We start from the raw sequence: 14,178 nt of genomic DNA on the forward strand, positions 1-14,178 counted from the left end.
ACATGGCCAGATCGACTCGGCTATTGATCCTGATCAAAAATATATATACTTTATATGGTCGGAAACGCTTCCTTCTGCCTGTTACATACTTTTCAACGAATCTAGTATACCCTTTTACTCTACGAGTAACGGGTATAATGAATGTATTGATGGGTTTTATCAGTTACCAATTAATAACAATGTAATCACATTCTATATCTATATAATTACTATCTATAGTAATTTAAAGTTCAAGTGTTTCTTAAATAAAATGAATGTATTGATGGGTTTTATCAGTTACCAATTAATAACAATGTAATCACATTGCTTAAAAATAAGCTGCAAAAAATGTAAAAATACTATTCAGTTAGTCGGGGAACTCGACTTTCTTGTTTTTATATTTTATTATAGCCAGAAGCGTAATAAAATATATAATATATCTAACAAAAGCTTATGAAAATTTAAGTAGCAACTAATTATTGACTATTTTTATTTATGAAAATAATATTCCTATATTATATAGGAATTATATATATACTATAGATTGCACTAAGGGTTTCCTCTGCCGAAAAGCAATACATTAAGAAATGAAATAAATAAAATTAAATTAAACATGAAATCCTAAATGTTTTTAATGGCAAAACAAGCAATGCCCAATTTGCAAAAGATAAAAGATTCCTAGCTAGCTTTCCCATTTGTAACGCTATTTAACAAAACAAACATTGTAAATACAATGCTCTTATATGCAATGAAAATGAACAAAGCGCAAGTTGTTTTTATTGGCATCAGTACGAGCCTCCTGTTTTACCATTTTGGTACAAATCAACAAATCTCGAATGTTATTTTGTAATAAAAGTTTGTTAAGACCTGATAACGAGTTTGTAAACATGCTCATTATCAATATTCAATACCCCGACAGCAGTTCACTTTCCCGATTTAAATTTAGCAGATCGTCATTAATAAACGCACTGATTTCCATGTATTTCATATCGCAGTGCCGGTTCCGGATGGTGTTAGCCAGAATAACCACGTCGATATAAGGCACTTAAGTGCCTACACCGGAGACATTTTAATGAGCAAATGTGTGGGGCACGCACAATTCGGACCGACTAGTCAGGCAAATTAATTGAGTATGTACTAACTGTATCGCTAGGCCATCGGAATAAGTCAGCTGCATGCTAATTAACTTCCTCTTTGATGGTGATTCACATCGATCTGTATCGATGTGGCTCCAAACTTTCCACACTTCAGTCCGGAACTAGAGGTCTGTGAACACCTTAACCGTAGACAAATGTGTTTTTTATGCGTTCGTCTGTTTTTCTATGCCAAAAAAAAAGGCTGCGAGAGTATCGGCCAATTGCCGACTGGGCTGAAAAAAAAGCACACAAATTCAGAATTCAACTCTCTCAGTCGAGCTTGGTTCAACGGTCGGCGTTTAATTCGCTGATATGGCTGCCCCTGTGTGTGATAAGTCTGGATCTCTACAACCTAACGTAATGTGTGAGTGAGCTTCCCCTGTGGTGTGTGGAATTCGTATTATCTAGCCTCACTTGCGACTAAGTACGAGTATAAATGCGTCTGTCATAATTTGCCTGCCTCACATCTCGTGTCCCGAAGGTCCTGTAAGTTCCTTGATCAGCTAAAAACTAATTGAAAAAAATTGTAACCTGTAAAAGCTTTACATAAAAAGATTTGCTCCATTGCAACTATCTTAAAACTATATAACTTTTCAAAATAGCAAATAGGTAGCAGAAACTTAAAAACTTAGGAAATGTATGTTTAAAAAACGATTAATCATGAAAGAAAAAGAAACAATGATAGATCCTATTTTTCCCTCACACATTCAGCTTTAGAGTTTGTATTTTTCTAAAAGTTGTAATGCCAAGCAAACAAGTGGTTGGCTACAGTCAATGAAAACTTTCCACAATAACCATTTCGTAAACAAGTAAAAATCCCCCAAAACTCCACGAATTATTCGGATCAGACATGTGTTCCTCAACATATCAGCTTTTGATGCCAGACATGTCTGCGAAGGTTACCAACATTTTTAATCGTATCTTTACTTACTCAATCAATGAAAGCACCACTTAATTTTGGAGGCACTGGAACCCTCTCTTATCAAATCGATTTTAATTACATTTTTAAAATGTGTGTCCCGTTTGTTAAATAGTGCTGTGTGCGAAAAAGTGATCTGAGCGGATGTGTTAATTGTTAATGACACTTTAAATTTTTTTTAATTACACTTTATACTTGAACAGCTAGTCTGCTTAATAAGTTGCTTTCTATTTGCGCCCTGATAACAATTTTAAAAACGCCCCCATTTGTCTGGTGGGCTACAAAAATAAACATATTAACCAGAATGCTCTCAGAAACACATTTACTTAGCAAGGGAAAACAAAAAACCAAATGCTAAATGGAATTACGGAAAGTTTTGCCATAGGCAGCCGTAAATATAAAAACTCATTTTCGTTGGTGGCAAGCGAAAGAGGAAAATGTTAATAAAATTAGCTGTCCGATTTATTCGAAAATCTTATCAAAAGCTGGGTACTCCGCCCCACGGAGGATTTTTCAAGAATGTCAATAAATTGGGGGAACCACAACTAAAGTATTACCTATTTAGTTTGGTTTTACAAAAACATAATACAGTTACATATATAAAGTTCTATGTCAGATGTGTCGTAACACCTTTACGTAGTAGTTGTGTCAATCTCAACGGCGAGGCTTACTTTTCCATTAAGTTTAATAGTTGGAGGATATTTCTGAAGTGCTCAGGTGTTCCCTGACCACCAAACTTGTTGAGATACTACCCCAAGCAGATATGACAATCGGCGCCATTTCGAGAGCCTTCACACCCTCTTCACGTGTCTCGCCCGAGTTGCAGAAATTGTGTCACCACCTTCGATTTGGAACCAACTAAATAACTCCAAGGACAGGGTCGTAAAATGCATCGGAAATTACTCAATAGTTAACAGTCGTAATCAAAACTTGTTTACGCGTTTGGTGGTGACATTTGATTTTATTTAGGTATTCAGGAGGTTGTGTGAGTGGCAGAAGGCACTTGTAGATTAGTGCTATTTGTTTGTTTTTTTTCAGCCCTATACCTATATATAATATATATACTCAGGCAGAAATAGTTAGAACCTTTGCATTAATATAATGCCGGGATATAATTTATTCCTTCTTGGCTATGAAAATGTTGTAACTTGTTTAAAAGCCTTGTCCTGCTTTGGAACATCCGTATATTATAGGGTATTAAAGGGCTACATTCTATTGTATGTAAACAAAGTTGAGATTGGGGCATCGTTTTCGCTGCACCTCCTTATCACATTCCATATGTGGGAATACGTATATGAGCCAGTTCAAGTGCAAAATTCACACAAATAGCGCGATTTCGACCGAACAACAGCGGAATATTGAGATGGCAGAGAGTGAGTTTCGACTGGGAGATGGCAGCTCCGATGATAGTATAGTATGGAATGGTATAGTATAGCCTATAAATGGGATTGCCGTGGATCGGGAGGCGCTTCCCTGATAAGATTATGCACGTGTAAGAGCACTCGTCAAGTAGAGTGTCAGTGAGCATTATTGAAGGTGTATGGATTTCGAACGCCTGCCATATAAGGCGGAAAATCTTTATATTCGCGCGATGCGGCGATTCGAACCGCATTACCCTTCTCCAGGTGGACTACGTCGGTTTAAGTTTCATTTACGGATCCTGCCAAAGTGGGATTTACTCGGGATTTCGGTTCGAAGGATTTTTTTTGTAAGAATTCTATGTGAATAAGCTAATAATTACAGTGCATAAATTCCCCTTATAATGACTTGGTAATCATTACAAAAATCAGCTAAAAGTGTCAACGGTGATTACATAAGTAGCAATCAATAAATTAATTAGCAGTACTAATGCGACAGACATTAATTTGTCCACAGTGCAATTATAATAATTTGGTAATTTTACCACATTAAATAATGAACCGATTGCAGTTCCGCCTTCGTTAAATTTTTTGTGGAGCTATTAAGTCCAGATATACTGGCTAATGGGCTGATAACGTGATGATTTAAAAACTGCAGATAATGTGACAAGTTATTTGGTGTATAATGGGAAGCTTTCTGGCATCCATTCCCATGTGGGGGCATGCGTCATCCCGCATTTCGGAGCAGTGTCGAGCTCTGACCGTTTGAACTTGCACCCGATTGAATTACAAATGGGGATAGCATCATTAATCCCAGTCCGCTGAATTGCTAATGAGGCACTTTCGCTTTTCCACTCTTGTGCCATTGCAGCTGCTTGTGTACACTCCAAGTCGGCCAGATGCACTCAATAAGCCGGACAGAGGAGAGCGGAGTACAGTACTCCTACACGGAAGTCAGTTCGTTCCAGATAAGCGAAGGAAACACTCGAAACATGTCACCCGAACCGGTCAAGTCCGGTCGCATTTTTATGGCTGCCGTGGCAGGTGAGTCAATATTTTTCAATATTCAACATAAATAGAATATAACTAACTCATCCCAAAGTGGTGACTGAAATACATATTGTTCTTAAAAATAATTTGATTCATTATTTTTATGTCATATGTTTTGACTCATTTCTATACCCATTACTCGTTGAGTAAAAGGATATATTGTTGAGACTTAGCATACAGCTTACCATATTCCCGATTATGTTGAGATTTCTCGTTTGCAATTCTACTAGCTAAATCATTGACATTTTTTGTAGCCAACTTGTCCGCCTTTGTGGTGGGAACCACCCTAGGATGGACCTCCCCCATCGGCCCAAAGCTGAAGTCGGTGGACACTTCAGACTCGCCGTTGAGTCGGCCCATTACTTCCGATGAAGATGCCTGGATTTCGTCCCTGATTGCCGTCGGTGCTCTGGTGGCTCCATTTGTGGCCGGTCCGTTGGCCGACCGCATTGGCAGGAAGTGGGTGCTCCTCTCCAGTAGTCTGTTCTTTGTCCTGGCATTTGGCTTGAATATGGTGGCCTCCGAGGTGTGGATCCTGTACATGTCCCGCCTCATCCAAGGATTCGGCGTCGGCTTCGTGATGACCGTGCAGCCCATGTATGTGGGTGAGATTTCCACGGACAATGTACGCGGAGCCACCGGATCCCTTATGCAGCTCTTCATTGTGGGTAAGTATATAGAATAGGGGGAGCATAGCGAAAGTGGGACTTAAATATGTCTCTTCACGTGGTTTCTTTAACAAAAGTGATGGTGGACCAATTTCCTAGGAGAGATAATTATGTAACGATTAATCTTATATCCTTAATCTTCAGGTGGCATTCTGTACGTCTATGCCATTGGACCGTATGTTTCATACCAGGCGCTGCAGTGGTGCTGCATTGTGGTGCCCGTGGTGTTCGACTTGGTCTTCTACACGATGCCCGAGAGTCCGTATTTCTTTGCCGGAAAAGGTCGAAAGTCGGACGCACTGAAGTCGCTGCAGTTCCTGCGCGGCCAGAGTGCCGAGGGTGTGCATGACGAGATGGCCGAGATCCAGGCCAATGTGGAGGAGGCGATGGCCAGCAAGGGTACTGTGATGGATCTGTTCAAGAACGCCGGCAACCGCAGGGCCTTGTTCATCTGCGCTGGCCTGATCTCATTCCAGCAACTGTCCGGCATCAACGTGGTGCTCTTCAACAGCCAGTCGATATTTGCCAGTGCCAACACTGGGCTGGATCCGGCGATTGCCACCATCATAATTGGATGTGTCCAGGTGGGATCCTCGGCATTGACGCCTCTGGTGGCCGACCGCCTGGGCAGGAAGGTGATGCTGCTGACGTCTTCCGGTGTGATGTCCATTGGACTGGCGGCCCTGGGAGCATTCTTCTACATGCAATTGGTCAAGAATGACATCTCCAGCGTGGTCTGGATGCCAGTTCCTGCCCTGATCATCTACAATATCGTGTACTGCACGGGCTTCGGACCGCTGCCGTGGGCTGTGCTCGGCGAGATGTTCCCGGCGAACATCAAGTCGGTGGCCTCCTCGGTGGTGGCGAGCACCTGCTGGACCCTCGGCTTCCTGGTCACCTTCTTCTATCCCAGCCTAGATGCTCTGGGCTCCTACTACGCCTTTTGGCTCTTTGCCGGCTGCATGGTGGTGGCCTTCTTCTTTGTTCTCTTCGTTGTGATGGAGACGAAGGGGCTCAGTCTGCAGGAGATCCAGGATCGGCTCAATGGCAAGCGCAACTAGAGAGCAGGTCCCTTGGTTGATAGTGCCCTTGATTCCATAATGATAAGGTGCCTTTTGCAAGTATTTTATTGATTAGTGTTGTAAGTCAAACTCAATTGTTACATGATATTCCTGTTAAGTCGTAAAGAAAATAAAAATCTAGTAATTACAATTATTATAAACAAACAATTTTGTTTCACTGTCCCAGGCACTCAGGTCATACTGCAGTTATATTGGAAAAACGTTTATCAAGTGGTGTTAACATTTTTAATCAGAGGATTTATTGATCAGAATTACTGTCTCTCATTATTAATTATTGTCTCTCAGCGTAACGTAAAGATAATAAATATATAGCAATTCTGCTGAAAAATAATTCTTATCGGCTTATGGTAATTACTTTAAATAAATGCCACCAAAAATATGCAATGTTATAAAACTGTTGAGTTAACACTGAATTCGCCGTAATACTGTATAAGTTAACTACAATCTGTTAAATATAATGTTAATGTAAACGAATTTCTCTGTAACAAGCTTCCTCTATTTTAATTTAATATTATACAAGTTAATATGAATTAGTTTTTCCAGGGGGTAGAAACAATTGATAGCTTTTCCAATCTGAAGACTGGAAAACACAGTAGCTTTGCATGAGTTAGCACTGCAATTGAGTTACGGAAACACAAAAAAACATAAAAATAACTTTTCCGCAATGGGAGAAAAAACACAGGACGCCATGTTGGCCGAAATGGATTTGATATTTCTGGACCACATATTGCCCAGGTGCTGCAAGGATATCACCACCACGCAAGCGTTCTACAAGGACTACACCGCCGATAAGCCGAAGCGAACGGTCACCGCCTTTCGAAAGCAAACGGATCCCGCACTGATTTCCGGCCACTATGCGAACAACTTGAAAGTCCGGAAGCAGGAGCTGAAGACGCGGACTTGGCCACGATCCATGGACTGGCGTGAGGAGTACGCGCAGTTTGTCAAGCGCAACAAGTGGTGCAACGAGGAGATCTACAAGCTCTTCTTTGTGCACCCGCCCATCGATTATTTCCTCATCAGGGATTACCTGCAGGATCTGCTCAAGACCACCTACATCTCGGACTACTCGCCCAACCATTACCACTCGCTGATCAGCCAGCGCAAGCATAGAGTGCAACACGATGCAGATGGCATTGACTATCGGACGACTTATGGTAACTATCACAATCGGATCCAGGAGGAGGATCCGTTCAAGTCGATCATTCTCCCGGAACCAGGACCTAGTGCCAGGAGCATGGAGATAGGAAAGTTTGCCAAGGAGATGCGCAAGCTGTTCACCAAGTATAATCTCACCACCTACTACGAGACCATCTGCCTTCCGGCGCTGATAAAGGCCAAAGATGGTATCATGCCATCGGGACCGATCGATCGCTACACACTTCGTAAGCACTGAATCGCATGGTCAAGCTGACCAACTCACAATTACACAGCTACTGCAGTACTGCAGTTGGGTTTATAAAATTATACTGATTGTAGCTTAATAGGTATTATTGTACTAATTATACATTCGGAGTCTGCTGTGGTACTAAGTACTGCTAAGTACTAAGTACTATAAATAGGTTTATTTAAGATAACAGCAATCATAGCTATTGGGTCATTTTCACATTGAGAATGCATTTATAGCGGTTTTACAAATAACATTTATTAAATCACTTCAACACATAAGTTCAATGAAGGAAGTACAGGGCCTTTTTGTTGCAGGTAATTACAATATGTCATTGTTTATGGATATAACACTATGTCTGTATAAACACCGATTTCATTAAGTTTCTCACCTTCTGTATCACAGTTACATGGTTATTACAAACGTGAGCGTGTGTATGTTCTTCTGTTTTTAACGCATACAACTAGGATAGACAACACATATCTCTACCCATATAACTATCGTATAAAGTAACTAAATCTAGCTGGTGCCAACAATGCGGCCCAACAACACCTAATATAAAACCAGAGTAAAAATAGTTTTCATTACAGTTAAGAAACATATACAGTGTTGAAACGTTTGGCTAAAAACTAATAATACCGTCATCTTACAGTACTACCGACAAAGACGTACCCAGTACCTCCGCTAATTGCTTCAGTTTACAAATCGTATTCACTTGGCTGGGGGCATCAAACATGCAATAACGAAATAATAAAAGCATATTGCAATCGTCTGTAGTCTTTTGAAAATAGCACACTAAGGAGAGTTTAAAAGATTTCGCTTTGCTTAATCCTACCAAGTACAATTACACATATTTCTAAGGTATATCAATGTAGAACTCGCACAACACGTACATATGCCTATGCCAGCATATTTTAAAACCAAATATGCCGACACAGGGCTTGTATATGTATATATAAATGTATCTTGGGCAGGCTTCAGAGCCGCCGTACCCTGTATAAAAATTCAGTTGCCTGATTCTCCCTGGCAACAACAATGCGCTGTCGTGCAATAGTAACTAACTCAATTGGATGTAGACGGATACGTTTGATATTTGCACTCGTGCAGCATCTGGAATGAGTGCTCGAAGTCCCTCGGCAGCGAAGACAGTGCGTGGGCGCTCTCGGTGCCCGAAATAGTTTTGATCAGGCTGTTGGAGTTCAGGGACTCCAGTTCGTGCGTCTCCGAGTTCGCCAGCTCCACGATGGCCGAGCTTGTGGGGGTCAGAAGCTGCTCGCTGGCGATCACTTGGCTGGGCTTTCTGCAAAAAGAAATTTGGTTTTTAAAACACATGACAAATTAAAAGGGTCAATACGATAAAAGTCTTACCGCTCGTAGAACTTGCTACTGCCACTGCTTCGCTTGTTCCACAACTGGAACTTGAGTTCCAGAAAACCGTGCTGCGGACCAGCCACCCGCAGCAGACTCATCAGGAAAAAAGTGGCATAGAGCCAGCTAACGATCATCACAACGACCAGGAAGACGCCAATCTGTATGTAGGGCAATATGTTGGACGCCATCATGATCCCGCCAGCCAGACCAGTGGTGGTGGCCGCCATCACTGTAGGTCCAATTATTCGGGATAGTACAAACTGTGTGGCTGCCAATCTCTCCTTGACCGGGGACATCCGGTAGTGAATTCCGTAATGTAGGCTAAAGTCCACAGCCAGACCTATAGCCGTGCTCACGGCAATACTCTCCAAGATGTTCAGTTGCCATCCGAGCAGGATGAGCACCGCCACGGTGTTAAAAATGCTTAGCGATACGGTTAGCACGGCGAAGAAGGATATCAATATGTTGACAGTGAAGCATAGAAGCACTGCAAGAGATGCGGCCATGGCCAGGCAAATGGCAACCAAGGTGTCATGCGAAAGGGTGTCCTGCACATTGTAGAATTTCAGGTCGCTCGTGAACCAACCCCCCTGAAGTTCCGGAGGTGCCGTTTTTAACTGCATCTGAAACCACTGCTCAACAGACTCGTAGAACTGCCTAATATTTGCGTAGATGGTGCTGTAGGCCACGTTGGACTCGAACTCGATGACCAGAGCTTTGACTAATAGCGGTGTAAATGATCCGTTTGTGCTGTATTCTGCACTCTCATTTCCACTCATTCCTGGATAATCCTCCGTCTCCAGTCGAGGAGCATCTGCAAACTTGGGTCCTGCCACACCAGGCCGGAAAAATGTAGTGTCATACATGTTGGATATGCTTTGTGGTAAGCAGTACTCAAAGATGTGCGGCTCGAAGGGAAACTGTGCGTCACAGCAGGGCGAACGGTCTTTCCTTGTACTGTCCATATCATCGATGCATCTGCAACATGAACAAAACCTCCTATAGCAATCTAAACCATTGCAAGTATATGATTATATATGCTCACCTGCGTTTCATATAGTCGATAAGATTTTCAATGAAACAATTGGGCAAGAGCAAGCCGAGCGTCTCTTTGTAAAAGGGTTGCTGCCGCACACTCTGGCAAAAGTTAAGAATCCAGAGTTGTGCCGGCCTGCTGGATACGTTAAAATTATTGTCATAGTGCAGATGGCCGTATGCATTGGGGTTCGTATAGTCTCCGTCGTCCACCGCTTGAACTCCCCAAACGAAATGCATGTGCATCTTGAAGTTCTCGTACGCCTGCAATGGTTTTTCAAACCAGAACTGCTGCTTGAGACTAGAGTAAACTTCAAATGGATGTTTTGACCCAAAGAGCTGGAAGTGCGATTTTTCCGGCAACTGGAGTCCAGGATACCAGAGCACAACGACGGCACTGAAAGCGCCTAAAGCCCCAAAAATCATCAGCCATAGATAGGCATAGTTCATAATGCTGTGCGTGATGCACTCTTCAAATATCTGACAAAATCGGTTAATTGACTTTTTGCAAGCGTGTATTAGCTTCATCGACATCGGATGATGGCAGGATATCCTGGTGGCAAATAGTCGTTCCATTATAGATACCGACGCGGGCAACCAAGTTATCATAAGTATGTAGTTAGTCACCACGACAGTTCCCGCAAAGATCCTGGAAATAACGTTGACTGAATGAGTGTCTTGTTTTATAAACATCTTATTTGATATTAATTTACCCAAAGCACTTGATAGCTGTTATCGAACTGCTGTAGGAGGCATAAAAGGCGCCGGCAGTGGTAAGCGAGGTAACGAACATGGATGCAGCGGCATGTCGCATAGTTAGCGACATTATGTTCTCCAGCGACTCCGTGTGATCACTGTTCTCCAGGGGCGTTGGAAGAGCACTCTGGGACTGAGTGTTCAAGGTACATCGATTGCTGAACCTCTCGGCCAGCACACATTGCCAGATTTTAAGAAATAGAAATACGTCATCTGCTCCAATGCCAATTATTACTACCACGGCCAAAAGGTTCATATAGGGGAAGAACTCAAACTCCAGCACGATGGCGTAAAAAAAGTACGCTAGACCCAACGAAAAGCAGATGGCTACACAGGACATTAAGGTGATGAATGCCGATTCCGTGTACAACCACACGCTGGCCAAAACAAATGCCCCTCCCAGCGAAACTAGCCACACGTCAGTCAGCAGCAGCTCATTAAAGAGCTCGTTTTCGAGACCCAAATCCATCGCAACCACTTTCACAAGCTCGTTGCTCAGCTCCCTGAAAAATCAGTCAGAAAATTAATATCAAACAGAAATCACCAAAAACATTTTAAATAAAAAAATTAAAAAAAAAAAATTGCAAAAATGGATCCAGTTCAACGGGAAAGGGAATTGATTAAAATGGAATTGCCAAGGACAAGGGTGCTCTTAAGCACTAGTAGAGCGGACTATCCAGACCATACTGGAAAAGCTGTTTACAATCCTCCGATCAAGATAAGTCAAGAGGATCCCTCTCTAATAAGTGGTCACTACTGCGCAAATCTAAAGGTGTCCGGTATAGAAAATATAACAAAGACATGGCCCCAAGCAATGAGCTGGCGGGAGGACTACGCACAGTTCATCAAGCGCAACAAGTGGTGTAACGAAAAGATCTACAAGCTATTATTTATGTATCCGCCAGTGAATTTCCGAATTCTAAAGGACTTTGTGAGGGACCTTCGTCGATCGGTGTACATGAACGATTATTCTCGTAACGATTTCGTTTCCTTTGTAAGTCGACGACGGCATAGGAACAAAAAAGGCTACTCTCTCAAGGATGAGGACTATCGGACCACATATGGGTGCTATTATAATAGCTTGCAAGAAACGGAACCGTTTAGGAGCGCCTTCTACCCAGAACGTGTGCTAAAGGACACGACTCTGGAGAGAATCGCCAGTGATTTAAGAAAGCTATTCAGGAAGTTCAATTTGACCACCTATTTTGATACTATATGCGTTCCGGCATTGATGAAAGCTACAAATTCTGTAATGCCCTCCACACCCATCGACCGGTATCAATTTCGCAAATATTAACAGGCGTTCATACTTACACTTCTTCCCATTCATGGAACAGCGGCAGCAAGCGGTTGGATTGTGCTACGGGTATAAATATCATGGCGTATTTTAGGTATACACTCGAGTCCTAAAAAAAAGACACGAATATTTGGTCGAATTAGATGCAATAAGAATAAGGCAACAGATAAATACAAATAATAATGTACAAAACAAAAACTTGTTTTAATTCAACAACTCACATTTGACTTGATGAAACCAAAATCGGTAAGAAAATTCAGGACGTTAAAAACGATATTTTGCCGCTTGCACTCTTCAGGAGCTCGACAATGCGGTATTTCGTTGCAGTGGTTGTCTATCTTAAGGTCGTGGAAGTACTCATAGCAGCCCAACAGCAGCGTGTGCAGCGATGTAACATCCTCCGTGGTAAGGTCGAAACAGGAACTTTTGTTGGCCAGCATGGCGGCGTAGTTGGGAAGTGACCACGGCCGGCAGCACTCGGTGGTGAGCATCTCCGGTTCGCAGAAAGCCCGGTAACTGGGCACCTCAGTGATTTGGTCCTGTAACTGGCACATGGCCAGCAGGCCGTTCAAATCAAATAGTGAATCGGTGGCGTTGGGGCCGATCCGCTGGACCACAAAATGGGAGTACTCCTTCCGCGGTGATGAGTCGCAAAAGAATCCCTCGATGGGTTGGCGACGATGCATGTCTGCCCAACCGTCGGTGGGCAAGGTGGCGGCTTGCTTTAGAAGCCGCCACGTACTCTTCTTGGTCTGGACCCGCTGCTGATGCTCGTCCTCGTCCACTGAGGTGGTGTTGTGGCCATACTCGATCTGCTCAGTGCGTCGAGTGGGTTCCAAGGAAGATATAGCGCTGTCGTTTGTAATCTCGTAGTCACGGAATACTCCGCTGTCCCCCATCCAAGTGTCAGCACCGAGATTTGGGGAGGGAGAACTAGTAGCCTTCAGCCGTTTCTTGAACTGCTTCATCTTCAGGGTCACATCGTGATGCTCGTGACTGCTTTGGTTTTGTTCCTTACGCCATTTGTTCTTGTTTCTGTTTTTGTGCTTGTTTTTACGTCGCCTGTGATCGGGATGCAGCCTAGACTCTACATAGCCCTGCTCCACCCGTCTCCTCTCCCACAAATCCGATGGATTTGAGAAGAGCCCTCCATGGTGGTCAGTCTCTTGTAGCAGGTTGTACCAGGCCGTCAGTCGTTCTCCAATCTTGGTGCCACGGGTTTCAAAGCCCTGAAGTGGATAAATTATTAGAAAGGAAATTATTTTTGAAAAGTGATTTAAATCATGGAAAATGATCATATTGTTAAGTGTGTGGAATTCATCAAATTGGTCCTATTACTCATTATTGTTATTTATTTAGAAGTAAGTAATTAAGTGACAAACTTTTGAAATATTATTATACAAGGCTTCTCCTAAATATTATATAAATTGATTGTAAAAAAGTGATTAAAATAAAAGCATTCTGAATAATATTAAAATCAAGCTGAGAACATGTTTTGGACAAATATTTTAAATGACAAACCAAGGTGGGATCGCTGAAGTCCGGCAGCTTGTTCAGGATAAGGGCCACGATGATGCAAGCGACACAGTAGACAGCAATGGAGACGACCACCAGGTAGGGACGCCTGGCCAGGACGTGGTAGTACCAGTTCATCCTCTCCGAGTCGAAGCACAACATGTCAGTAGAATGTGATGCCTGAATCCTTTTTAGCCTCTTCGCATAGTGGGAACATCAAATGCTCCTTCTGTTTTCGATTCCCTTCAGTGCATCCTTGGCGGCTGGAAGTCTCGTATAACCTTGGGCTGCTGGGTGCTCTTTGGGACCAAGCCAAATTCTATTGTTGTGTTTCTATTATAAATACTGACTGCTGGTCAGGCCTCCCCCGCAGAGATCGGTTTGTTGGAATGCATTTTTTGTTTGAGCGGACGCAACTAACTAACTAAAACAACACAAAAACAACCGAAAACTGTGCGAATAAGGATAACGCAGAAAACGGTGAAACAACAACAAAAAACAGTATGAAGGATACACTGAGTTAATACAGTGTTAAACAAGTCGGTAACCAGTGATGATGGCCTTAAAGCCAGACAAACAGCTGTTCTCCGAAGGAGATTTCTGAAGAAAGCCAGTATGAACTAAT

General features: G+C 42.7%; 4 protein-coding genes across 4 annotated transcripts; 3 read left to right on the top strand and 1 right to left on the bottom strand.

The window, feature by feature from the left end:
- Window positions 1-3,606: 3,606 nt before the first annotated feature.
- LOC120451059 (facilitated trehalose transporter Tret1) lies at window positions 3,607-6,336 on the top strand. Its single transcript, XM_039634417.2, has 4 exons — window positions 3,607-3,742; window positions 4,264-4,436; window positions 4,697-5,110; window positions 5,255-6,336. The coding sequence occupies exons 2-4, from the start codon at window positions 4,292-4,294 to the stop codon at window positions 6,169-6,171; spliced, it is 1,476 nt and encodes a 491-aa protein (XP_039490351.1). The 5' UTR covers window positions 3,607-3,742; window positions 4,264-4,291; the 3' UTR covers window positions 6,172-6,336.
- Window positions 6,337-6,780: 444 nt separating this feature from the next.
- On the top strand, window positions 6,781-7,676 carry LOC120451670. Its single transcript, XM_039635547.1, has one exon. The coding sequence runs from the start codon at window positions 6,857-6,859 to the stop codon at window positions 7,586-7,588; it is 732 nt and encodes a 243-aa protein (XP_039491481.1). The 5' UTR covers window positions 6,781-6,856; the 3' UTR covers window positions 7,589-7,676.
- Window positions 7,677-7,817: 141 nt separating this feature from the next.
- LOC120451669 (protein dispatched) lies at window positions 7,818-14,094 on the bottom strand. The gene is made up of 7 exons (XM_039635546.1): window positions 13,560-14,094; window positions 12,260-13,267; window positions 12,056-12,147; window positions 10,699-11,244; window positions 9,996-10,634; window positions 8,948-9,928; window positions 7,818-8,879 (listed from the first exon to the last, which is right to left on the bottom strand). The coding sequence occupies exons 1-7, from the start codon at window positions 13,713-13,715 to the stop codon at window positions 8,642-8,644; spliced, it is 3,660 nt and encodes a 1,219-aa protein (XP_039491480.1). The 5' UTR covers window positions 13,716-14,094; the 3' UTR covers window positions 7,818-8,641.
- On the top strand, window positions 11,258-12,230 carry LOC120451671. The gene has a single exon (XM_039635548.2). It carries the CDS (start codon window positions 11,331-11,333, stop codon window positions 12,036-12,038), a length of 708 nt encoding a protein of 235 aa, XP_039491482.1. The 5' UTR covers window positions 11,258-11,330; the 3' UTR covers window positions 12,039-12,230.
- Window positions 14,095-14,178: the final 84 nt, after the last annotated feature.

The sequence above is a fragment of the Drosophila santomea genome, chromosome 3R, assembly GCF_016746245.2.
Source record: "Drosophila santomea strain STO CAGO 1482 chromosome 3R, Prin_Dsan_1.1, whole genome shotgun sequence".
NCBI classification, from domain to species: domain Eukaryota; kingdom Metazoa; phylum Arthropoda; class Insecta; order Diptera; family Drosophilidae; genus Drosophila; species Drosophila santomea.